Below are 27,258 nucleotides of genomic sequence, written 5' to 3'. Positions count from 1 at the left end.
CCATTTTCTCAATTTCTACCCAGAACTGAAATATGTGGCATTGCCTTTGGATAAATTATTTCCAGGTGTGAGCTACAGTGTTTTCCTATCCATAGAATTATTTTCTATCTCGGATACCCAACAGGGGATCCAGTGTGGTATAGTGGTTATTGAGTGTCGGACTAGGACGTGGGGGACCAGGGTTCAAATTGCCACTTGACCATGAAGCTCACTGGGTGACCTGGGCCAGGTAGACAGACAGACAGACAGACAGACGGACGGACAGAAGGAAATGTCAGGGAGAAGTGCTCAGGAAGCCTGAGGGTTCAGTAAACATGAAATATCTCTACCCTTTCTGTGCTTCAAATACTGCTATCTCTTCCCTCCACTTTAAAAGAATTCTGCAGGGATTGGAATTCTAACATGTAAGAATGCCACCAACATGTCTAGTTGCCCCCAGGTGACTGTTTCATTAGCAACATGTCTTTAGTTGGTGCCTTTGACATCTGCTGAATTACCAAACTTCAAAATACCCTGCATTGATACTAGATACAAGCAGCATCAGCATCTCAGGAATCAAAGGATCATAAAAAAGTATTTCCCTCAATCTGTTCAACAATAGCAAGTTAAAGGGGGAAAGCAGATCAGAAGAATTAGCAAAACTGGCTCATAAAGGTGTCAGCAGGATATCGTTTCATTGATATATTATCCCCACTGCCAATGGAAACACAAGGCACCAATAAAAAGATCAATACCGTCTCAACTGCTTTTAAATACCTTACTGTATCCAGATAAAAAGCTCCTCTCGCCTAACCTCCTTCCATTTTTAAGAGAAACCTTCTCAAGTCAACAGGAGTAAATCATTAAGGAAAACGTCTCGTACATGTTCTAACCATGCTCCAATGCACAGTGATCTCCCCAAACCTTGACGTATGAGTCAGCTGGGCTGATTTAACTCCATCATTTGCCTCAGGTAAGCACCTTTCAAATACAGTCTTCACTCCTATTCCATGAAGATTCTTGTAACATTAATAAACATGACTTCTTCCAAGGAAAACATTGCCTTTTTTGATGCGGCAGGCAGTATTATAGTCTGGTGTTTGTTCATACATAATCATTTACCCACAACAGCTTATTTATACTTGCTTGTAAAGACACTTCGACTAGCCTCCATTATCTATTCACTAATACACAAATCAACTATGCCCTCCGACCAGCTACACCTGAATCAAGAGAAGACACTGCATTTCATCACCTACATCTGAGACCCATAGGTCAAAGACCTTGGACTTTGAACTATATACCGGTAAGAATAATTAATAGTACAGAGGGGAAACCCTAGTGACTTGGGTACTAAAAATAGAGCTACTGGCAGCTAAAGATTGGCTACCAGTTGGATACCAGATATGGCTACCATATTGGCTACCAGTTGGATACCAAATATGGCTACCATATTTCTGCAGACGTGATATAGGTGATGCACCACAGAGAGAGAAACCTCAAGGTTCTCAAACCTGATATGACCAAATTACTATACCTAGATTTTTATTAACTCAATGAATTTTTCAATGTTCAATGTCATCAGGATTTGAATTCTATGCAAGGAAGACTAGTAAGGGATATATACTGGCAACTATAATGGTAGCTCAGGACTTGGGTGGCACTGTGGTCTAAACCACTGAGCCTCTTGGGCTTGCCGATCAGAAGGTCGGCGGTTCAAATCCCTGCAACGGTGTGAGCTCCCATTGCTCGATCCCAGCTCATGCCAACCTAGCAGTTTGAAAGCATGCCAGAAAGTGCAAGTAGATTAATAGGTACCGCTCCGGTGGGAAGGTAAACAGTGTTTCTGTGCGCTGCTCTGGTTTCGCCAGAAGCGGCTTAGTCATGCTGACCACATGACCTGGAAAAACTGTCTGCAGACAAACACTGCCTCCTTCGGCCTGTAAAGCAAGTTGAGCGTCGTAACCCCAGAGTCATCTGTGCCTGGACTTAACTGTCAGGGGTCCTTTACCTTTACCTTTGTTACGTGGTACCTCAGTTTAAGAACAGTCCTGTTTATGAATGATTCGGTTTAAGAACTCTGCAAAACCGGAAGTAGTGTCCCGGTTTGCAAAAAGAATGGAATCCAAACGGTGGAAGGGCACCTGCGGCGGAAGGCCTCATTAGGGAAAGTGTGCCTCGGTTTAAGAACGGTTTCGGTTTAAGAACCGACTTCCAGAACAGATTAAGTTTGTAAACCGAGGTACCACTATAATCATTATCTCTGAAGACTATCAATCAGAACTGCTCATACAGCGGTACCTCGGGTTACACACGCTTCAGGTTACAGACTCCGCTAACCCAGAAATAGTACCTCGGGTTAAGAAGAAGAAGAAGAAGAGTTTGGATTTGATATCCCGCCTTTCACTCCCTTTAAGGAGTCTCAAAGCGGCTAACATTCTCCTTTCCCTTCCTCCCCCACAACAAACACTCTGTGAGGTGAGTGGGGCTGAGAGACTTCAAAGAAGTGTGACTAGCCCAAGGTCACCCAGCAGCTGCATGTGGAGGAGCGGAGACTCGAACCCGGTTTCCCAGATTACGACTCCACCGCTCTTAACCACTACACCACACTGGCTCTCAGAACTTTGCTTCAGGATGAGAACAGAAATCGTGCTCCGGCGGCACAGTGGCAGCAGGAGGCCCCATTAGCTAAAGTGGTGCTTCAGGTTAAGAACAGTTTCAGGTTAAGAACGCACCTCTGGAATGAATTAAGTACCCGAGGTACCACGGTATTTTAAATAATGATATGGGTTAAAATGTTACATGTGATTTATACCGTATTTTTTGCACCATAACACTCACTTTTTTCCTCCTAGAAAGTAAGGGGAAATGTCTGTGCGTGTTATGGAGGGAATGCCTACGGGTGGCATGCCTATGGATTTTCCTCCTCTAAAAACTATGTGCGTGTTATGGTCGGGTGCGTGTTATAGAGAGAAAAATACGGTAATTTAGAAACAGCAATAAAAATCAGAAGCAGCGTGTTTTCTGTATCAATGTTATTTTCTGTTATTATTGTTTTTTGACACAGGTAACACCTACCAGAGTGTGTGTGTGTGTGTGTGTGTGTGTGTGTGTAAATAAAATAAAGCAACACATTGGGGGGGGGGGCTGATATCACCAAGAAATATGGCGTGCTAGTTCTCTGCTCCCACCCTAACCCAGGTATGTTACTTGCAAAAAAACAGAAACAAAAAAACCCCTCAATATTCTCCAACTCTCAGTAGCCTAAAATGGCACCAAAACCCGTGAGACTGGGTTGGGAAGAATTTGACTTGTTTCAATATACATTCACTCAATTTTATCAAGATTTTCCTGCGGAGGGGTCAGAGTTTTTGACCCCTTTACAGGATAACACAGAAGACATAACAGCCTCCATTAGACTTACTAAAACTTCAGAAGAACTACAATGAAGCCATATCTAAACTTTTTTTAAAAAATAATCATGCACAACTTTCAAAATATGGTGCAATTACTGAGTACACATTACTGGGCATGAAAGTTTTAGCAAAGGCATTATACTTGCCACTTTGTACTTTGTCAAAGCCACATGGGGTATTAACATAAAAGAGAACAAATAAAAGACAACTTGCTGGTGACCAAGTTCCAACAGTAAAAAAATATCTAAGTACAGTGGTACCTCAGGTTACATACGCTTCAGGTTACATACGCTTCAGGTAACAGACTCCGCTAACCCAGAAATAGTGCTTCAGGTTAAGAACTTTGCTTCAGAACAGAAATTGTGCTCCGGCGACCCGGCAGCAGCGGGAGGCCCCATTAGCTAAAGTGGTGCTTCAGGTTAAGAACAGTTTCAGGTTAAGTACGGACCTCCGGAACGAATTAAGTACTTAACCCGAGGTACCACTGTAATAAAGTACTGCAGCATTTACTCTAACACAGCTCCAAACAATGAAAAAACCTATTCCAAGTTTTTATAATAAAAATATTTTACTCTCCACACTGAAATGCCTATTTTATACAGGACTGTGATATTAGCTTCAAGGGCAATCCGTAAGAGCAAACTTCATGCAAGAGATCTGGCACACAGTTAAAATTTGTCCCTTGAACTTTCATGGTCACTCTTATTTAGAACCTTAAACTCTTCAAGGTAGGGGGCCTATATTTTTCTCTTATGCAACTCTTACTGCATTCCCACACTGATGAGACTTTTTTTTAAAAAAAAATCAATAATAAATATCATAAAGTTATTTGACCTCCCTTAGAATTCAGAGAAGCAGACAAAAATATATCCAGTTGTTTCATTCTCCCACTTTCACACACAGATATACAAAGGTTCTAAAATTCTATGGTTTTGTGTGTTTTTTGAGAGCAAATAAGCAAATGGCAGGTTATCCAGAGCAGTTAAGGAAGGTCTTAAAGCCTCGTTCTCTAAAATAATTGAAGATCATTACTGCAATTTTCTCAATATTTTTTGCAAAGGTGGATTATGCTACTATTAATGTATTTTCAGAACTCAGAAAATATATGCAAAGCTCGATTGCTACAAATACTAGTTAAGCATAAAACCATTCTCACAAGCGCCAACTAATGGGACAGCAAAAGCGGTAATGGCAGGTTTAAACATGCACGAACTACAACGTATTTTGCATTGCATCATCTTCTGAAATGCACATCAAGTATTGACATATACATATATTAGAGTTTTCTTCAACTTTTGATGTAGATGGCTACGGAATATTGACACAAATGGTATCTGGAAATTCACTGAACTGCTTGGGAACAGCTCCAAGTGTGTGTTTTTGTGGTGTGTCCGTGTCCTATACAGTACAGTAATGAGTGCTTTTCCACTATTGCTCCAGGAATTGCTTCAATACAAAGCAGCTCTTGTTTTCATGTTGGTTGAAATACTTACAAATCTTTGCTCATAAAAATCATTTTCCTGTAAGAAGGAGCACTAGTATAAACTCCAAGCCATTCTGCCTCAGAATATCCCTGAACCAACCAGCTCCTAAGACACCTTTCACCTGCTGACATTTTGACTACTGAAATGAAAACCAGTCTCCCACAGCCTTTTAAAAGGCCAAACAAACATTGACAGAAGTTCAGTTCATGAGCCTTGCGATTACTTCCCACAAAGTTCAAGACTGGGGTTCATCCTGCATCTTGGTCCTCACAGCTAGAGATGGTAGGCATTACGAAAGTGCAACAGCAATGGGACATTACTACTGCAGTCACTTATGGTATTTAAGGGGCAAATATGTTACTTCATTCTCTTGGAATACCTAACTTCCTTCCTGAAGCAAAGTTTAGTGCTTCACATACCAACTGATGAAGAACGGGTTTGGTCAACACATTATTTCATATATTAAGGCTTCAGATGTGTTTTAATAGTTTACTGCAGTGTTCCCCAACCTTGGGCCTCCAGCTGTTTTTGGACTACAACTCCCATCATCCCTCGCTAGCAAGACCAGTGGTCAAGGATGATGGGAATTGTAGTCCAAAAACAGCTGGAAGCCCAAGGTTGGGGAACACTGGTTTACTGAAAGTCACCCTGATTATGTATTTGAAAGGCAAGGTGTAACTAAAAATAATAAATAAAAGATTGGCTCAACCACGTTCCTATGAAATCTCAATAAACCGATATTTTGGAAATACACTGGTAAACCATTAGTAAATGTCATTAAAGCATCTCAAGTCAAACACAACTGGCTAATGCATTATTGCCAGGGGATTAATAAAACCATGTTCATCCATGAGTTGATTGTGGATGAGGGAGCTTTGACTTCTGCATAGCAAGGGGTTGGACTAGATAACACTAGCAGTCTCTTCCAATTCTACAGTTCTATGATTCTATGATCTGGCTTGCATTACTGAGACCTGGGAGTGTTGGACTGAGTAGATTTGACTCAGCTTTGCCAAGAAGGCATCAACCTTGATTGAAGGATCAGAGAGGGAGAAGTGGGCGTGGTCTGTAATATTTCCATTTTGCTCACCAGGAAACTTCGCCACCTTGTGAAGGAGGGCATCTGGGTATTGGGAGGGGGTGAATTAACCCTGTTGTCATTGTCAGATTATTATCTGGTGAAGTTGGGTATTACAAACTCACCCACGTGCTGCAAGTGTAGGGTACCCTTTAGGGTGGTCCACCCATGAAGACTTAGGAAATCAAAGGTATTATGGAATGTGCTTTGGGGATTCTCAAAAACCCAGAACCAGCAAAACTGTCAAGGTCTTGGTTTGGTATGGAATGACAGCCAGGCACATTGACATAACTGTTCCTGAGCGCCCTCTCTGACACTAAAGAGTCCTGAGGACTCCCTAAACAGGTCGGGGTGCAAGTGGTATATGACCCTGTATAAAGCTGATTGGACACACTAGTTCCTAAAAATATTTTTCTAGAAATATTAGCACATGTAAGAACTCAAGTCAGAGATTATCTATTCTCTGTCTTTATTTATATTTCCTTGCCACAAGTCAGAGAGCAAGGTGTGATGCCCTATAAACATCAACGTATATCTCTTCGGAATTCAAAGCAAAGCACAGACAGAAAGCTAAGTTAATTTATACCATCTGACAAGCAATACTTCGAAATTGCATTCTTTGAAAGGACATTCTACCGGGCCCCCCAAAAAATTCCTCTAAGTTGCATGGCTATTAGAATAGATTATTCAATTTTATCAGCGGTCCTTGCCAAAAATGTAGGACAATCGCTTCCTGTAAACATAATATTTCCCATGTACTGCAAGACCATATTTGGTCTGTAGAAGCAGCATCTTCCATCACCCCAAAATTGACTAGCTGCAGCTTCTGAAGTTCTTACTTAGATTTTCCCTCATAAGTTTTACTCTAACATCTTAAAGAGCTTGCCTCTGTTGAAGATTTGCAGACTACCTGCATTTCATTTTGTGGCACTGAAAATATTTGTTTAAAAAATAGAAAACCTTGAATTACTCTGCACATTATGAACACTTTGATTTTGTCAACCATGTTGTAAGATACCAATACTATTAAGATGTTGTGCTAAAAGTAGCTGAAAGGGATACAGCTGGTTAACAGCACAATACAAGAATAGATAAATGGCATTTCTGAGGTAGTGTTTTTTAGCAACAGTAATATTTACCGCAAAGAAATAAACTCAGTCTGCCAAAATCTGAAAAATGGCTCTCAAAATCCAAGGTATACAATATCAAGTCTGAAAATAGCATGCACTATTTACCGCAGGATTAACACATAGCATTTTCCTATCAGTTTTTAAAATCTAACTTAAGACATTTCAGCAAAAACTTTGGAATTAAGTAAAAAATGTAGAGTGATCCACCAAACCAAATATTTCAATGGAACATAAACTGGAGATGCCATCATTTCTAAATAGGTTTTCTTCTTTGTGGTCTTGGTCTGTATTCTGATCTAGCTACCCAAACAGAAAAAGCAAGGATGCTACACACTTTTGATGGTAGTGTAATTATACTTCATTCAGGTCAAATAATTAAATAAAATATGACAATTGTTCCTCCTTATGAGCAAGATTTCAAGTAATGCTTAATGTCATTTCAGTACTGGCTCCAGGCTTCCCCCACCCAGGGTCTTTGCTCCTGCACATAATCCTAAGGGAGTGAGTGACCAGTCTATTATGAAAATAGGCTAAATATTGAGGAGGAGGGATGTTTTATCAGTCATGCTCTTCTCCTCTGTTTAAATAGACAGAACAGGCTCTGGGTAAAGCATCTGTAGATATGGCATGTCACTAAGAGGTTTAAACTGCATTATGAAGGGCAACCAATACCAAGGCCCTTTATATGCATTCCCCCCCCCCAGCCTTTCCAATTGTGGTAGATTTGACTCCAAAAGCTGCAAGTGTAAAAACATCTATTTTTCAGGAAGTTAAGCAGAGGGGCCCTGAGAAACACCACATAGCAATTCACACCTCATCAAGGTTGAGGATTACCTGGAACAAGAGTTGTGGAAGTTTTATTAGGAGTTTCCCCCCAGTGCTATTAGGGAAGCAAACGTATTTTTTAGCACACGTTGACAGAGGGTTGGGCACACTTAAGGCTACACAGAGTTTGTTCCTAACCAGCATTTTAAAGCTAGATCCCGCTTTACATGTGTAAGGGATAGGAGTGCTATTTTGTCTCACATTGAAATAGGACCACGGACAGAGCACAGAAGGAAACATTGAGCAATCACTTGTTTAAACAATCTTCCTTAGCATCTTGATCAGGAAAGTATGGGGAAAAGATTGGTTCTGGGTCCCTCAAGGATTTTGTGGATTCTTTACTACAAATACACTATGAATCTAGAAGGATATGGAGAGAAGAACCTACCTATTTGACAGCAGATCTGCGTATTGTGCACAAGACTGAACTTGCCATTAAACTAGAGAGCCCCCCACAAACTTCCATTTAAAAAGCAGCAGGTGAGCACCCTTCCACCCCCCACCTGCTACTAATGGAAGTGAGCAGAGCTTGAGAAAGAGTTGCAGGGAGAAAAGCAGTAGATGGGTGAACATTTCAACACATTTACCTCTATGATGTTTTCCCTGGGTAAATAAAAAAGACAGGTCTGGCACTGCTACGCTAACAATTGGCTTATTTTAAGATGTTAATTCTCCAAAAGCAACCAAAACAATGGAGAAGGTCCCAAAGCATATGAGTAACAAACAAGATCACCTGAACTTGGCCCTCCCGCTGTTTTGGGACTACAATTCTCATCATCCCTGACCACTGGTCCTGTTATCTAGGGTTGATGGGAGTTGTAGTCCAAAAACAGCTGGAGGGTCAAGTTTGGCCACCACTGCCCTAAAGCAATGGAAATGTATAAAAAGTGATTTATGAGTCAACAGTTTAAGACTACATATAAAATGAACATAAACAAACATGAATGATAGCCACTATTGTGTGACAATTACAATTTCTCCAAACAGTACAGATGTTAGAGATGTTTCAGCAGAAACAAAAATGGTCTTGCAGTTGACAGCTGTAGATCCCCGTAGAGCCTCTTGTTTGATTTTTCCGAATTGTATTCATTCCCCCCCAACTTAATTATATATAAATATAATAGAGTCTATTATGTTATTCGTTTGAATGGAATCAAAAATTATAAAGGGATAAATTACCATTATAAATTTATTGCTTGATATAGTTCGTATACAAGACCTTTAATGACTAGAGCTACACCACAAGGGATTTGTTGCTCCTAAGACTGTAATTTAAAAGGATAGTTTGATTATAAGTCCTTCTAGCATAGAATAAAAAGTTTGTATAAAGTAAAAATACAAACCTATAATCCAGCTATGTTGTTGCTCAAAATATGCCACTGCTGCTCACAAAATGAAGCATAACTGAAATTCAATATAGGGGGAATCAGCTGCCAATCCATATCTCACCAAAAGATGTGACTCTCAAATATGCTATTACTCAAGCAGAAAAATTATACATTAGTAGAACTACTACCTGAAAAGAAACTCTATCTTTATATCCTCTATTTTTGAGAGGATATAAACATAAATTGTTTATGAAAATGCAAATACAGCTAAATTCATTTTGTCATTTAAACCAGCAAGGGAAATTGTGTTTAAATTATGCATCCAAAAGACTACTCATTGGGAAAGTTCAAGAATATTGTATGTTAACAGAATAAATTATTTCTGTTAAAAACTACCAATTAAATCAGAAGGCTTGTGATCATATTCCAGAAAATGCATGGTTAATGAAGTTTCTGAATTTCTAGTATGACTCTCAGATTTGTGTTCAGTAATCCTCAAAAAGAGGTCTTGTGGTCTGACCAACACATAATTTTGAACATGGACACATAATGGCATATACAACATAGAGATGTAATAATTAAATATTTCAATACACATTTTTTATTATCAACAGGAGGAAAACAATCTTTCGAACTTTGTGGACAACATATACAATGACCACACCTATAGTGACCATCTGGATAATTTAAACACAGTTCCAGATGCATAATATCTGAATTTTATTTATTTATTTATTTTTATGCCCCACCCTCCCCAGCCAAGACTGGGCTCAGGGCGGCTAACATCAGGTATAAAAACAATTGATTAAAATACAACTTAAAAACAAGATTAAAATATAACTTAAAATGCAGTCTCATTTCAGTGGAAGCCCAGATCAAAAACTGTTTGGGGGGAGAAAACGTCAAATCTTCACCAAGGCCAACTATCCAGACTGGTCCTACGTGGGCCAGAAAGGCCAGGGAAGTCCCCAAATAGGGGTTCCATCAGAGAAAGAAAAGGAAAGGGGGGAGGGGATCAGGCTGATTCCAAGCCAAAGGCCAGGCGGAACAACTTTGCCTTACAGGCCCTGCGGAAAGAAATCAGATCCCGCAGGGCCCTGGTCTCATGAGACAGAGCGTTCCACCAGGCCGGAGCCAGTGTTGAAAAGGCCCTGGCCCTGGTTAAGGCTAATCTGACTTCCTTAGGGCCCAGGACCTCGAGGGTATTGCTATTTATGGACCTTAAGATCCTCCACGGGGCATACCAGGAGAGGCGGTCCAGTAGGTATGAGGGTCCTAGGCCGCAAAGGGCTTTAAAGGTCAAAACCAGCACCTTAAACCTGACCCTATACTCTACCGGGAGCCACTGAAGCTGGAAAACCACTGGGTGAATGTGGTCCCACGGCAAGGACCCTGTAAGGAGCCTCATTCAGCACCCACTGGAGTTTCTGGGACAACTTCAAGGGCAGCCCCGCGTAGAGCGAGTTACAGTAATCAAGCCTGGAGGTGACTGTCGCATGGATCACTGTGGCCAGATCAGGGCGGGAAAGGTAAGGGACCAACTGTTTAATATGGCGGTGATGGAAAAATGCCGCCTTTGCAGTAGCTGCAACCTGCGGCTCCATGGAGAAGGAGGCATCGAAGGTTACACCCAAACTCTTGACAGAAGGCACTGGCACAAGTTGAGCCCCCGCAAGAGATGGGAGTTGGCCCCCCAACCCCATGCCGTCCCAACCCAGTCAGAGGACCTCCGTCTTCGAAGGGTTTAACTTCAACCGGCTCCCACACAGCCATCCAGCCACAGCTTCCAGACATCTGGTCAGTGTGTCCAGGGCCGATTCAGGATGGCCATCCATCAACAGATAGAGCTGGGTGTTATCAGCATATTCATGACAACCCAGCCCGAAACTCCGGAAAATCAGGGCAAGGGGGCAAATAAAGATGTTAAAAAGCATCGGGGAAAGGATTGCACCCTTCGGCACCCCACACACCAAGGGATGCCATGGCGACATCTCCTTCCCTAGCGCCACCCTCTGTCCCCGACCTGAGATAAAGGAACGCAGCCATTGTTGGACTGTGCCCACGTCGGCAAGGCGGTGGTCCAAAAGACTGTGATCAACCATGTCGAAGGCTGCTGACAAGTCTAAAAGAATCAGCAGTCCCAACCCGCCTCGGTCTAGTTGTCTACAGAGAGCATCTGTTAGGGCAACCAGAGCTGTCTCGGTCCCGTAACCAGGGTGAAAGCCGGACTGGAATGGATCCAAAGCTGATGTTTCCTCCAGAAACCTACCAAGCTGTTCAGCTCTCTCAATTACATTACCCAGGTATGAAAGATTCGAAACTGGGCGGCAGGACACTAATAATAATTTATCATTCTCCAAAAGAGATATTTGAAGCCAGACAAATTTTGTATTTTTTATTTTAAAGCAAATTGTGTTCTGACAACTTAATGTGTTCCTGGTTTGAGACATTTGTTCTGCAAATATGTAACAAGAAGTAGAGCAAGGCCTGAGTTCAGGCACCCTCTGCCATGCATAGAAACTCTGATATTTTATCATTTGTACTTTATTTTATCCCCTGCCTTTCTGCCAAAATGGCATTCAAGGGAGCTTACAAAACTCCTGAATAGCTCTGCCTCCTAGAAAAGCTTAAAATGAGACAACAATCAGGTTACAGCTCAACACAGTTGCACACCTTCTTGCATGCCACCTGTGGTCACATTTATAAATTCTGTATTATTCTTTTGCACTTATCTTTTTAGATGATTGACAAATTTTATACACAAACCCCCCTTTACTTATGAATGATTGTTGATTGATGCCACCAACTACAGTATAATTAATTCTTAAACCAAGCTCAGCTTACAGAAAGCCTCAATACATTCCAGGGCAGCTAATATAGCCAGCAATGCAAAGTCTACATTGCCAACATACTAATTCCATATTATACCCACATTTTGATTCACCTCAAAATAATTATATGCTTTTTTTAGGAATCGCACAAAAAACTGCACATCATAGCTTTTCGTAATATTCTAGTGACCTATCCACCCCAAATCCTTTTAAAACCTTATTTTTTTAAAGCACAAATTTGAGAACCATACTGATACTTTTCGGATTTTCAACTCCTTATTTAAAACTTCCGTAATAATGTCAAGAATAATCAAGAACAGAGAGATTCCCATATAATCAGTACAGATTATATGAGACACCTGCATGCATACACAAGAGGAGAACCAACAGATTTCACAAACTGGCCCTGACTTGCTGCAGACTTGCTGCAAACACCTGATTACATGAGACACATTGTACAGTGGTGCCCCGCAAGACGAATGCCTCGCAAGACGAAAAACTCGCTAGACGAAAGGGTTTTCCGTTTTTGCGTTGCTTCGCTAGACGAATTTCCCTATGGGCTTGCTTCGAAAGACGAAAATGTCTTGCGCTTTTTTTTAAAAGCCGCTTGAAGAGGCGCAGTTGCGACGGACCGTGCTTCGCAAGACGAAAAACATCGCAAGACGAAAAACATCGCAAGACGAAAAACATCGCAAGACGAAAAGACTCGCGGAACGAATTCTTTTCGTCTTGCGAGGCACCACTGTACAACCATGGTCCAGAGTACCCCCAGAGATACAATTATTCCTTCCCTTGCTTCAGTTTTCACTAAGCATCGTTTTTCTATGATGTCCAAACTGGCAAACTTTACATACTGCTAGCCTCCCAAATCCAGTTTGCATACACAATGCAAACAACAGCTAGGGAAGAAGGAAAACAATTTATGGTGCAACCAGCTTGCAAGAGTGGAAGGGGAATCCCATATGCCATGAGCGGCACTCCTGGACAAACCACAGTTTGATATTACATCTGAATCGAGCAACAATGTTCTGGTATTTCAGGTAGAATCTAACAAAGGTTTTAAAGTAAGAATTCTTATTCCTATTCTGTTACCCTTGTCCCCATCTTCCTGTTGCTTCACTCATATTGTAAGCTTCAAGACAAGGGCCTATTTTAAATGTGTTGCTTTATAAAGCATGTCCACATCTGGTACTACATAAACAGCATTTAAAATACCAGTCAACGTGTTTAACTTCAATATGGCCCAGAAGTATATGTTAGAACTAGACTTTTTCAAGCTTGAGAAATGAACATATAAAACTTCAAAAATGCTGTACACTAACCTCACTTTGATGACATTTAGCATGTGTATTAGTCTAATAGAATTTGCATTTTAGAAAAACTTAACAGCACAATAAAACAGCATACCTGTAGACAACTATCACAATGATGATGAATTCCCTTCACTGAAATATACATTGGGCAATAGACTTTAATGTGCTGACATCACAATGTTCTTTTATGACAGTCATATCCTTTGACTCTTTCAAGATGTACCAAATATTTGAGTAGTTAGAACCAGGCTTACTAAATAATCTGGGGAGCACAGAAACACACACAAATTTAAATTGCAGAATCAAAACTAAATAGCCAATAGTAATGTTTAACTAAATAGTATTATTAAATTAAACTTAATTTGGCATAAGCTTCCAAGGGTCAAAGAGTACTTCCATCAAGTGACTGAAAACCAAGTAAAGAGAAATAAATATATATTTTACACAAAATGATACCAAAACCAGTCAATTGCAAGATACATTAGGTCTGTTAGAGTGCTATGTAGAACACAACTCAAAACCAGAATCCAAACACTCCTGATTATACCGACACTGAATAACCATAATTCAGTAATATAACAATAATTAGAGACAACAATTTTCTGTAGAAGCTACACTTTCCTAGGGAGACGAAATTTCACAGTGTCACATTAAAAAAACACATTCTAATTCAGGAATTTTATACTGGGTTCTCTCTCCAGGGAATAGGAACAATTGCTGCCACATTAATTTCATTTTATATATATATATATATATATGAAAACTGATGGTTTCTATTGTATAAGAATATGCAAGCCTTTGAGTTATGTAGAACTCAATTTGTCAGAAGTGGAAGAGTAACAGATTACTTAAGAAAGAATTCTGGATGCGAGTTCTTTCTACTTGCTAAAAGCCTTTTCTCTTATTTCTAACCAATACCATTTTGAACAACAAAGTATACAAATTATTTTCAATAATCAAGAAGTACCTTGATTATAACTGCAGATGGTGACAGCAGTCACGAAATTAAAAGATGCCTCCTCCTTGGGAGAAAGGCGATGACAAACATAGACAGCATCCTAAAAAGCAGAGACATCACCTTGCCAACAAAGGTCCGTATAGTTAAAGCCATGGTTTTCCCAGTAGTGATGTATGGAAGTGAGAGCTGGACCATCAAGAAGGCTGATCACCGAAGAATGGATGCTTTTGAATTATGGTGCTGGAGGAGACTGCAAGAAGATGAAACCTATCCATTCTGAAGGAAATCAGCCCTGAGTGCTCACTGGAAGGACAGATCGTGAAGCTGAGGCTCCAATACTTTGGCCACCTCATGAGAAGAGAAGACTCCCTGGAAAAGACCCTGACGTTGGGAAAGATGGAGGGCACAAGGAGAAGGGGACGACAGAGGACGAGATGGTTGGACAGTGTTCTCGAAGCTACAAACGTGAGTCTGACCAAACTGCGGGAGGCAGTGGAAGACAGGAGTGCCTGGCGTGCTCTGGTCCATGGGGTCACGAAGAGTTGGACACGACTAAACAACAACAACCTTGATTATAATAACTCCATTCTAGCATTTAAAATTGAAACTAAACCCAAAACTGATCAGTATGTCACACTACACTTGAACACATTCAAAAGCACCAATATATACCTGGCATCATCATATGCATCATTTTCTAAAGTTTACAAAACCAGTAGGCACTATTCAATATAATCAACTTTTCCATCCCAGTGCCATTCAGGAGGATGCAAGGATTTAATTCCCATGAACCATTTAAAAAGATGTCAAACAGAATTTCATATCCTTGTAAATGAACTGGTCAGTGTGGGAGTAGTAGTCATGCTGTGGTTAACTGACCACAGATGACAAACTCACATCCCAACAGCAATCATGGTCACAACTGTATGATTAGCTACCTCCCCGTTCCTGCCCACCCATCCACATTAAAAGGTTAGGCATGTCCTTGATTTTAACAAACCTGAAAGATGTGAATCAAATGTAAACAAATGTAATACCAACAGCTAAAGTCACTAACCAGCCCAGAACTACCAGAATCTCTATACAATGGGTTGGATCCAGACCTGGTGTTCTGTGAAGAGAAAAGCTCCTTCCATTTGTGGAAGTCAATCAGATCCAGCAAACGTTCCTGGTAGAGGAAAGGGGGGGAGTTGCTTTTACCAGTTCTCCCTTCCCCCTGTAGCCCCTTGTGCCACCTCACACCTTGTTCTGGAGGGTCTGCCAACCTTCGCAAGAGTGCCCAAACTTTTTTCAAAGAGGGCCAGATTTGATAACGTAAACATAAGTGAGGGCCAACCGAAGCTGTTGAGCTTCTTTAAGGATTTTACCCCAGAACATATACTGCCATGGGGGCCAGATTGAATTGACCGGTGGGCCAGATTAGGCCCCCGAAACAAACTCTGGACATGCCTGCGAGTCTGGAGGAGATTTTTAGGAGCTGTAAGAGACATCAGCAAAAGCCACCTCTGCCTCTCTCGCCACCCATCATCTCCTTCGGTCAGCAGAAGTGTCTAGCTATTGGACTCAACTCTGTGTTAACCAAAATGTGTAATAACTGCTTTCAACAAATTCTAGAATGGGTTGGAACCATTTCTCCAAAACTTTGCAAAATGGTTTCTTCAGCTAGAAAATGAAATTTCCAAGAAGCAGTGGTCACATGTTGTTGAAAAGAAAAAATGAAGCTTCAGTAAAGCAGCACCCAATACCAAATAAAAGTGAGAAAATTTAGTTTGGTCAGTTATGTATCACTTGATCTATATTAATCCAAACTGCAAGTGATACAAACTAATCTATACATTGCAAAAGAGCTTAACTGCTGAAAAGGGTAGTATTCATTTAACTATATTGAGATAATCAAACAGAATGCATCCCAAAGAAACTGTGTTACAAGGAGATAGCAGAATCTTCAGTTCCAACATTTTCCAAAGTAATGGACTGAAATGTTAACTGAGATGTTGATATGATATGAACATGCATTTTATTCCTAGTCATCATGTTTAACCCCCAAAGGTCCAATGATACCAATGTTTTGTTGAAAATTTCTTTAAAAGCATTATTTTCCTACTCATGGATCAAATAATTAGGATGTAAGCCAATATATTAATTTCAAAATGTAGTTTTTTAGTCATTTTATTTATAACCCCTTTTCATTTCTGCTATTGTTCTATATTATGACAAATCTTAATATGTTACTAAGTAAGAAAAACAGAAGATGCATTCAAGTTACAGTAACCTTTATACAACTTAACACTAGGAACAAACATGTAATTGTGATTTTAAACAAAAAATTTGATGAATCACAGTACATGAAGAAATTAGTCACTCTTAAATACATATTTAGGGAACTTTTTGAAACTGATTCCTTCAGACATCTTTCAATAATTCTGTGACTTAGTGTGAATTACCGGTAGTTTACACTGACTATGTCAATGTCTAGCATACAGTAAGTTTTAAATGAATGGCTGGGTGGACATTTGTCACAGAGGGGAAAAAGAAGTCATCAGTATGCTGTATTATGCATGCAAATGGTACAAAGACACTAGCCAAAGTAGTATCAGGAACATTTTATTGGTTCTAATTTTTTCACATTTCAAACTACTTTGGATCACACTTGTGGCAGTCCAGCAAAGATTATTACAACTGAACAGTTAAAGGCACACACCAGCAGTATAACTCATCGCAACAGACATCAATGGACAATAAACACTGTATTTGGTATGTAGCTGTTGAACTATGTAATTCTTATAAGTCACAGTACTAGAAAACAGCAGAAAATTATTCAAGCACACTTGAAATTGAAATTTAATTCACACAGAGAATTACAGTGCATTTCTTCCCAATCACTTCAATACACTAGCAATAAAAACAGCTCTCAGGCTTCAAACTTATCAAGCGACATATATAATGCTACTTAGTTTCTGTAACCAATAATCGTATGTTAGACGGTTCAGGTTACAAGAAAGCAGATTCCGGCTAAACTTTCGGAAAAGCTTTCTGACAGTAAGAGCTGTTCAGCAGTGGAACAGACTCCCGCGAGAGGTGGTGGACTCTCCTTCCCTGGAGGTTTTTAAGCAGAGATTGGATGGCCATCTGCCATGGATGCTTGAGCTGAGATTCCTGCATTGCTGGGGGGTTGGACTAGATGACCCTTGGGTCCCGTCCAGCTCTAAGATTCTATGATTCTACACTCTATATATACAATAATCAATATTTAACACCCTTTTATTTTTCCTATGACAATGGCTCTGCTTTCTTACTGCAATAAACTATGGTTTCTGCATTGACATGGTTTGCTGCTTCCTAACAAGTCATAATTCCTAAATCTACAGACCATGGTTTCAAGGCTGGTTATCAACCATGGGCTTGTTAGGAAGCAACCAACCATGATGTCTGGATATTAACAGGAAGCAGAGTTTAATTGTTGCTTCCAGACTTTGGGTGGAATCCAGCGCTTATCAGCTTGCCAAATAGAACAATCTCTCCCCCCCATGAGCTGTTTTGGGGGTTCTCATGATCCCTCTAGTGCCAGTTTCAGAAGCAGAAGCCCCCCAACAGGGTTCGTTTGGTGAATTCTGTCCTCTGTTTCTCCCATTTGCACCAGGAAACTAGAACAATCAGGCAGCAAGAATCTGCAGGCCGCCCATTCATAGTAAACCATGATAGGCCTGGCACCATGCTTTATTGTGATGTGCAGATGCAGCTACCATAATCTACATAAATCTCTTATCAGCCTGCAAAATCTTCAACAAGTCAATTACAGATTCATTAAAAGAGCCAGACAGAGACTGATTGAGAGACAGAGTCCCCACCTCACCTGCAAAAGGGAGTGGGAATAAAGGAAGCAATGAATCACTGGGCAAGGCCTCAAAATTTTGTTACAGTGGTTGGGCACCACTATAGAGAACCATTAAGTAAATAGGTAGTGTTTCAATGAGACACAGGAATAGTTATATTCATTTTTATTATTAATCACACCTTTCCCTCAAAGGATATAACAGAATCATAGAACTGTAAAGTTGGAAGGCCCAACCCCTTGCTATGCAGGAATCTCAACTAAAGCATCCATGACATGGCTATCCAACCTCTACCTAAAAAACCTCCAAGCAAGGCAAGTCCACCACCTTCTGAGGAAGTCTGTTCCACTGTCAAATAGCTCTTATCTCCTTGATCAGAACACCTATACTTCTGCTGATGCAGCCTAGAATAGCATTAGCTGTTTTTGCTGCTGCATCACACTGTTGATTCAAGTTAAGCCTGTGGCCTACTAAAACCCTGAGCTCCTTTTTACATGCACTACTGGCAAGCCAGGTGTCCCCTTCTTATCTTTGTGCAGCTGGTTCTTCCTGCCTAAGTGCAGAATCTTACATTTGTCCCTACTAAAATTCATTTTGGTAGTTTGGGCCCAGACCTCTAATCTGTTAAAGTCAATTTGAATCCTCATTCCGTTTTTAGTGGCATTGACTACCCCTCCCAGTTGGGTGCGATAAAATAGATAGATATGCCCATGCTGCTGTTCAAGCGAACACTATCCAAGGGAGGCAAATAAGTGTCTTCTTGACACAGCATGGCTTTGTTTTGTAACATTTTGCCACATCAATACACATTTGAATTGGCTTGGGATAGAAAATATTCCATTACACTATTACGTGAGTTTCAGTGTAATACAACCCTTTTCCATTTTATACTAAATTGCCAGTTTTATGGGATAGTTCTCTACCCCTTGTAACTTCCAATGTCATTTTTAAAAAAGTTTTCTAGGATGAGGGTTGACCATACCCACATGATTATCAAGCTACAAAAGCACAAGACAAAAGCAGCTGGAAAACCAACCCAGTTTTTACAGAACAAGCCATGGTTTGTTTTGATTTGGGAACAGCTCACATTTTATTAGGCATGGCCTAACGGTACATACAAACCAGTCCACTGACTCAGTTCAGACATTACATCACAACCATGGTTGGGCCACATGCTTTAATTTCACACTGGCTTCCTCCACTTCCTTGCCACGCTACCTGTGTCAGGTGTAGCCTGCAGTAGCTATCCAAATCAGGGAAACTTTGGTTCTGTAATCAATAACTTGCCTCCAAACCAACATGAGAAATCCTTTCCAAGTAGTGACTTCTGTTCTAGTTATGATATCAAACTATAATTACCAGAAACTGCAGGAGGGAATCTGAGCACATAATAAAGCATGTTCCTAAAGCCCAATAAATCTAAACTGGGCCACTTTCCAGTACGTTTCCGAGCACAATCCAAAGTGTTGGTGGTGACCTTTAAAGCCCTAAATGGTCTCGGCCCAGTATACCTGAAGGTGTGTCTCCACCCCCATCGTTCAGCCCAGAAACTGAGGTCCAGCTCCAAGGGCCTTCTGGCAGTTCCCTCTCTGTGAGAAGTGAAGCTACAGCGAACCAGGCCGAGGGCCTTCTCGGTAGTGGCGCCCGCCCTGTGTAACACCCTCCCATTAGATGTCAAGGAAATAAACAACTATCTGACTTTTAGAAGACATCTGAAGGCAGCCCTGTTTAGGGAAGTTTTTAATGTTTTACTGTATTTTTAATAATCCTATTGGAAGCCACCCAGAGTGGTTGGGAAGGTCTGGTCAGATGGGCAGAGTATAAGCAATAAATTATTATTATTAATTATTATTATTATTATATTTACTAAGTACAATACACATAATAGGCCTCTATTTGAGTAGCAGATTATCAGAAATACCAACACAGCACTGATACTGGTTGCATAGCCTGCATTAACAACTATACAGTAATACTGATGACTAATACTTTCTTTAACATTAGCTTTAGTGTGCTGGACAATAATTCCTAACTGAATTACTAAAGGGCTTTGCACTGTGAGTTAGTATCTGTAAGGTGACATGAAGGCTGGCAACATCTCTTGCAGGCAACCACAGTGCCTGGAGACTGACAGGTCATATATCCATAGTATTGGCCAGGTGAGGAGTGATCTCTAGGATGAACGCAGAGAGAAGAAACACCATGGTGCAGCTGCAGCAGCACAACTGGATGCTTTCATCTGCCCCAGCTGCAACAAAACATGGCTCTCCCATATCAGTCTCTACAGCCAAGGCAGACACTGCAACTTTCCAACAATTTGACTTCACCCCGTTTCCAACAGTTTGACTTCACTTCCATTGCCTCCTGAGAAATATGGATGCCAACAACAACTAGCATCTGTAATGGAGAGGCCATTTCTGAGTTTGGCATTGCTGACACCTAGGGAGGCAAACTAACATATGACCTACATCAAACTAAGTTTTGTTAAGTAAACATGGTCAGCTACAATTCACTTTGGTTTGGTGAATTGGAAAGGTCAGACTTCTTGATTACCGTAAGTCAGACAACTTTAACATTTGGAATTTCAGTAAAGAAACAGTAATACAGCTTTCAAGGTGTATAGCTTTTCCAGGAACAGCTGAGGCATCAAGAGTTTTCAAAATAAGATAAAGAGAGGCTATCACATAGAAGAGCTTTGGACTTGTATGAATCAGATAATTCTTCCAGACTTCAATTAAAATGTGAAAGTCAAGTTCTTGCAGTTAATTTAAGTGCAGAAAGCAGCTGCTTAGAACCTAATCAAAAATAAATTGCTTGACCTTCCTTTGGAAACTTGAGAATCATTGTCAGAGGGAAAACTCACCTCATTCCTTTTTTTAAAAAAATATAAAAGGACAATTTGGGTACTTCCTACACAAATCTAAAAATACTTCTACAGGATTTGTTTATTTCCCCATTCAAGTTACCTCAAATCAAGGTCATGGTCACCTCGGTTTTAATAGGGCATGCACATACTCTAGAACCCATTTCATTTCCATCATTGGCGTAAGAAAGTATTTTGGAACAGTTATGCAAGAAGAACCTGAACTAGTTATTAAACACGTATTATATGCTTGTTAGAAAACTACGCCTCTCTGTCAATGTGAGTTTTATTCACAAGCCCACCTTATCCCAAAGATAACCTTTTTGTAAGTTATTGTTTTGTTTTGACACGAGCAATAGCGGCCCATGCAATGAATTAAGTTCATGTCCCAAACATGAAGCACCAATTAAATTATGAGAGGGGACATGCTTCTACCACCACTAAGTCTTAGCAGTTTAACAGCTCGCAGATAGAAAGGCAGGGGGCCAATACCTCTGGAACAGCAGTCTCAAACTTTTTTCCTCCACAGATCACTTGAAAATTGGCAGGGGTCTCAGGATACCATTAATATTCTACTAATCAAGGCACATACATATTTTAACAACCATGGTCTAACACAATGAATATAAAGGGAAAACTTTTTTCCTTCTATACCAGCATCATTGTCAAAACCAGTTGCATTACAAAAACATTTGACCTAGACGGGACATTTTTGCCCCTTTGATAATCGGGCCCAAGTTAGAATGGCCTTGATCTCAAGTCAAGGGGGTGGGGTGGGGGGAGAGATCAAATGTGGATATTTTCTACTGTTCTACAACCTTCCCATGGAGTCCCTGAATGGATCTGATGGACACAGTTTTGAGAATCTCTGCGCTAGAGCAATGGTATCTTCAAGTCAGGTACTATTGCATTCTCTCACCCCAGCCCAAGTCTTGCTTGCAGAGATTACAGAGAACCTTGATACTCGGATACCAATTATGATCAGGTTTGAGAACTGATATCATTTCTCAAGAAAGTGGGGACATACTTGTTACCAAGACAGAAGATATATCACATACAATAAAGAAATATTAGCACTGTCTTCAACAGCAAATAAATCATAAGACTGGGCAACAACAAAAAAGTACCAGTGGATAACATATCACACTTACAGTGCAAACCTAGGCATGTTTACTCAGAAGTTGAATCCTGTGCATTCAGTGGGTCTTGCTCCATAATAGTATGTGTGCTTAGGATTGTAGCCTTAAAAGACTATAGCTTACTTCATTGAAGTTAATGGGATAGTCTGCCCTGCAGCGATCCAAACAAAAATATAAACACTACTGTAAGTGAACATAAGCATCTTCCATGGGTAACATGGAAATAAGTAGCCAAGGTTTACCTGAAAATTAAGCAAGTAACATGCAGTTGCGTCACAAGGCACTAAGATATTTTTGGAAGTCTCAGAACAGTAAAACACATTTCTAGGCACTGTCTGCTTACACCAAGCATGGAGCTAGAAGTCTTTCTCAGCACCAAAAGACATACATTAAAAATTGAACTTCAGAAATCTAGAATTATTTGTCATATTTGTTTACATGTAAACAAAATTTATGTCACATAAAATATGCTATCATGTTCTATTGCTTACTAGGGGACTTACTGTTCTTATCTTGTGATGTCACTTCCAGTGTAAGAACACAGCAGTTCTTACAGTGTTTTGCAGCTACCTGACACTCTCAGGTAAGTTTGCATTAAGATTGCAACATGAAGTCCCACTGAAACTATTGGGACTTAATTCTGATTAAACATGCACAGGATTTTTATACAAGGTGGGCACCAACTATACTGCTAAAATCTGTATTAATCAAAACGCACATTAAACAAGATGCACAAAGTTTATCTATTTCAGACACCTCAGAGTAGATTCTAAACGATGAACTTTGTTATTCTGCCTTTATCATGATTACACAACAATCAACTCCATCTTGAGCAGTGGTTGTACATACTCAGAGATTATTCAACAATGGAGTCACGTAATTCAGACAATGACAGTCCTTTTGATAATGTGAAGGCTTCAAATTCAGTTTCAATTACTAGGAAATCTTTAACTCTGTACCTTATTAAGTATTTCATTTTCAAGAAGATAGTCTTCTGTTGAGAAACACATGAAAACATTTCTCAGGGGTTTGCATCTTCCAAACTAGGCTGAACTAGTGCCCTCCAATGAATGACAACTGTCTAGATTAAGATGACAAACACTTCAAACGAAACACTGGCTTAGCAAATCAGAAATCTGCACATATATTAAGATTATGAGCCTTTGTCCATGTTTTGCCATACCTGTACATTTTTCCAGATGCTTTAAAAGTGACAGCAGAAAATTTGAGATCCTACATCCCTACTATACAGCCAGAAAGTACTACATTTACACATGCTCTCATACAGTAAAGCAAAAAGTTCTCTCTTTGGAGGTGCTCTGTTTTAGAGGTTACAACATAAAATCAGACAGCCAAAACAAATACAACAAGAGAACATACAGTTTTATAACAAGTGCTGAAGGTTGTGGGAAGCTGGATTAAACTTTTCATGTGACATACAAATTCTCAGTTTTACTGAATACCATCTTGCTTCCCATTGAGTTAAAAAAATCAAATACCAATTTGCTTTCTAAAACAGTATTAAACCAATTGCATTCCTTGGTGGCCTTGTAAGCTGAATTAACAAACCACAGACTGACACCTCAGCACAGTAAATAAATGACAATCTGTTCTACCCAATCTAAGAGTGTATACTGGACTTTAGCTGCTATATAACCTCTAAAATGAGCATTTTTTCTACTCATATATTTGAAACAGCTTTAACAAAAAACTTCCAATCAGATTTTTACAACATAGTCTAAAAATACTGACCTAGTATTAAAAAAAAATAGGTAGTACACACTACTGGTGTTAAACAATATCTGAAAGCAAGTAGCTTAATAAACTTGGTTCACATATAAAACTTTGTCTCCTCTCCCTTGAGCTTAAGTTTCCCAAAGTAATGGCCAACACCAAAATGCCTACCACATCAATGTTTTTAACATATGCTGTATATCCAACCATTTCAGGTATTGGTTTTCATGCCAATCTGAGCTTCCTATTGTCAGCTTCCTATCTAGGAACGTGTGCAAAAGTGACAATGAGTGATGCAAGTCTGAGTACTGGAATGGAGAAAGAGAGCAAACACTTCCACTATATATTTCCACGGCTCTAAGCATTTTAAAATGAAATCTTTAAGAATGTTTGCTGATAATGATACTCCTGACATGTGAGGTGTCTTCTAGATTGGCAGCATCTAATTTCTCAAAAATCTTAACATTTTTCATATGGAAAGTTAATGCTGCCCAGCAAGTGCTTAAGGAAAGGGGGAGGGGAACCCAAGCCTCCCCCCACAATGAAAACAAAAGGCAAGAGCCATTCAATACCCTGAGATAAGCACTATAGTCAAAGAGCAATCGCATTTCAAAAATCATGAATATGCAATATTCATTCTTCCAGAATACCATATGTTGTATGAAAGTTCCCCTCTCTCCCTCGCTAACCATAATTTCGAGTAAAATAAGAGAGCTTTAATCATTTCATAAACTGTATAATTGCTACATCTTGTGGCTACATAGTTTAATGCAAGGAACAAGGGGGGGTAGGAAAGGACAAACAATAAAAAAGACTTGTTTGCACATAACCTTCATACAGATATTCTCTGCAAAACACCCACAACACCCTGCTCTCTCTCACTGTCGTTCTAATACAAGAGGGGTGGGAGAAAGGGGGAGGGAAGAGGGGGGGGGAACCATCCAAGATGCGATGGAGGAAAAGGAGAAAGTTGCAGTCATTCTGTACTGGCTTTTAACGTGTCTCCGTCACTTTTGTCGGAAGCCAATGGCTGAAGAAAGTGTCTTTCTTGTATCAAATAAGTGCCTCGATCTTTGTCTCTTTTCCACCATCCTACCTCCATGATGCCAAAAGCGACTCGACCCTTTTTTCCTCCTTCTTCTTCATTTTAAGCAAAACAGCCACGTTCATCATCATAACCAACCAGGAAAAGCCAGGAAATTACATATCTATATTTTTATATATAGATCTACAGATAGATATATAAAAAGGAGCACCCGCTTCTCTTCCTTCCCGGTCATAAAACCCCACGTTACAATAGGAAGGAAAGAATTAACCATCTCCCCGAGGAAAGGAAACCTACGAAATATTTTCATCTCTAAAAATAAAAAATAAGCCATTTAAAAACAAAGAGGAGAAAAGAGATCGATGTTAAAGAGATCGATTCGCCGTGGAACTAGGAAAACATTATGAACATCCACCTCCCTCCCCTCCCAGCAGCAGCTACTGTAAACGGCGGCGGGGGTGGGAGGAATTCAAGGCGACATTTTTGGGGGTAAGAGGGGGGTGCCTCGAATAAATAAAACAGATTAAGGGTTGGGAGGCTTGAGTTTGTGCGAGAAGGCTGGGGGGGGAGGTTTCAGGCCCCCCCCCGACTTCGGGAGTAATTTGGGGAGGGGGGTGTCGAGAGAAAGAGATAAGGGGCGCCCAGACCTTCTTCCTCCGTCGGATGCAGAAGAGAAGGAAGACATGTCTCGCCTCGTCTCTGCTACCTTTGCCCTCGCCGCGCACTCGGCCCCGCAAAGCCTGGGACTGGCCTCAGGCGGCTGCTGCTGAGGCGGCGGCTGCTGCTGCCGCCGCCGCCGCTACTGACACGGCCGTGCCCCTCCCTCCCCAAGGGCCCGTTTCCCCCGCCGCCGCCGCCGCCGAGCCCGTCATCTTCCTCCTTCCTCCCCTCTCCACCCCCCGGCGGCCGAGGCCCCGAGAAGCACCTTCCTTCCCCCTGCCCGGTCTCTCGCTGTTTACCTTCTTTGAGCGGCGCGCCGCTGCGGAGCAGGGAGGCCGCCGCCGCCGCTGAGGCCGCCACGGCCGCTGCCGTCGCCGCTGCTGCCGCTGCTGCCGCCGCCGCCGCCGCCGCGGAGCAGCCCTGCAGGCTCGGTGGGGACGTGGAGGAGAGCCGGGACCAAGATGGCGGCCCCTCCAAACTTCCACTGCTACTTTGGACACTCATCAAGCTACTTTCCTGGAGCCCGGCGGCAGCCGCCGGGGGCAGCAGCACTTGGGGGAGAGGAAGAGGCGGCGCGGCGGCGGAGAAGGAGAAGGCGGAGAGGGGGGCGACGCGGAGAAGAGCAGGAGCCGCCGCTGCTGCTGCTGCGACGCCGTCGTCTCCCCCGCCGCCGCCACCGCCGTGGTCATGGCCGGGGGTGGGGCGCCGCGGGAAGGGAAGGGCAGCGGCGGCCCCACGCGCGGGGACGCGGCGGAGGTGGGGGGAGTCTCCGTGGGGCGTCGCGGGGAGGAGGAAAGGGGCTCCCGCGCCCTCCAAGCGCGAGGAGGAGGAGGAGGAGAAGCCGCGGCTCGGGCCGGAGCAACCTGCCCGCACCTCTGCACTGCGTCGCCTCAGAGCGGCGGCGGCAGCGACAGGAGCCACTGTGAGGCGGGGGCGAGGAAGGGGAAGCCTCTCCGCCAGCCTAAGCTGCTCCCCTGCCGGGAGGGGTCAGGCACACACAACGCCGCTGCCGCCGTTGGCGGGCAAATGGCGGGGGGGGGGGCTTGTCGCCGCCCCGCGGCAGCGTCGGCACCCGCAGCCCGCCTGCGAGAAGGAAGGAGGCACTTTCGCAAGCCGGCATGGGCACCTGCTCCTCCTCCTCCTCCTGCCGCCGCCTCTCCTTCCTCAGAGCAGCAGGCCGTAGCGCCGCCAGCGACGCGCCCTCTTTGGCCTTCCTCAGAGAGCGGCTACTTACATCACCCGCTCTCCCAAACACACACTCGGCAGAGAGAGAGAGAGAGAGGGCAACAAGGCCCTCTTCCTCCCTGGTGGCGGTTTACACCTCTCGGCCCCTCACGCCGCACATAATACAGCAGCGCGCACACGGCCATGGGCGCCCTCGGCGGAACCATCTTCCGCCTGGGCGCCTCACGCCGGTTCCATCGCCCCATTATAAGTGTCCAGACTGGTCGTCAACTTATAATAGGAGCCTAGGGCTAAGGGGGCTTCGACGCTCCCCTCACCCAATAAAATATTCGAGGGGAATTCCCATTCAGATAGTGTCATGTGTTCGATTATGTGAGGTGGGGCTTACTTCCCACCCTACCCCCCCAATATTTTATTCAAGTTGACAACCCTGGAGCATACCTAGGGGCTGGCCCCC

The 27,258-nt window shown here is 42.0% G+C and overlaps 1 protein-coding gene across 4 annotated transcripts in view; it reads right to left on the bottom strand.

The window, feature by feature from the left end:
- The window catches only part of TLK1 (tousled like kinase 1), a 69,256-nt gene extending 42,198 nt beyond the window's left edge, over positions 1-27,058 (bottom strand). Inside the window, exons 1-2 of one of the 4 annotated variants that reach the window (XM_083468303.1) lie at positions 25,916-27,054; positions 23,137-23,171 (exon numbers count right to left, since the gene is read on the bottom strand). Coding sequence is in view for 1 of the 4 variants with exons in the window: in XM_083468301.1 (XP_083324427.1) it covers positions 25,916-26,120 (205 nt within the window). In the remaining 3 variants the exon portion in view is untranslated. The other 3 variants (XM_083468301.1, XM_083468302.1, XM_083468305.1) reach the window with 3 other exon arrangements.
- Positions 27,059-27,258: the final 200 nt, after the last annotated feature.

This window comes from Podarcis liolepis, assembly GCF_965112155.1.
Source record: "Podarcis liolepis genome assembly, chromosome: 1".
Classification (NCBI taxonomy): Eukaryota; Metazoa; Chordata; class Lepidosauria; order Squamata; family Lacertidae; genus Podarcis; species Podarcis liolepis.
Note: the sequence above shows the minus strand (reverse complement) of the source record. Positions and strands in the feature narration are given on the sequence as shown.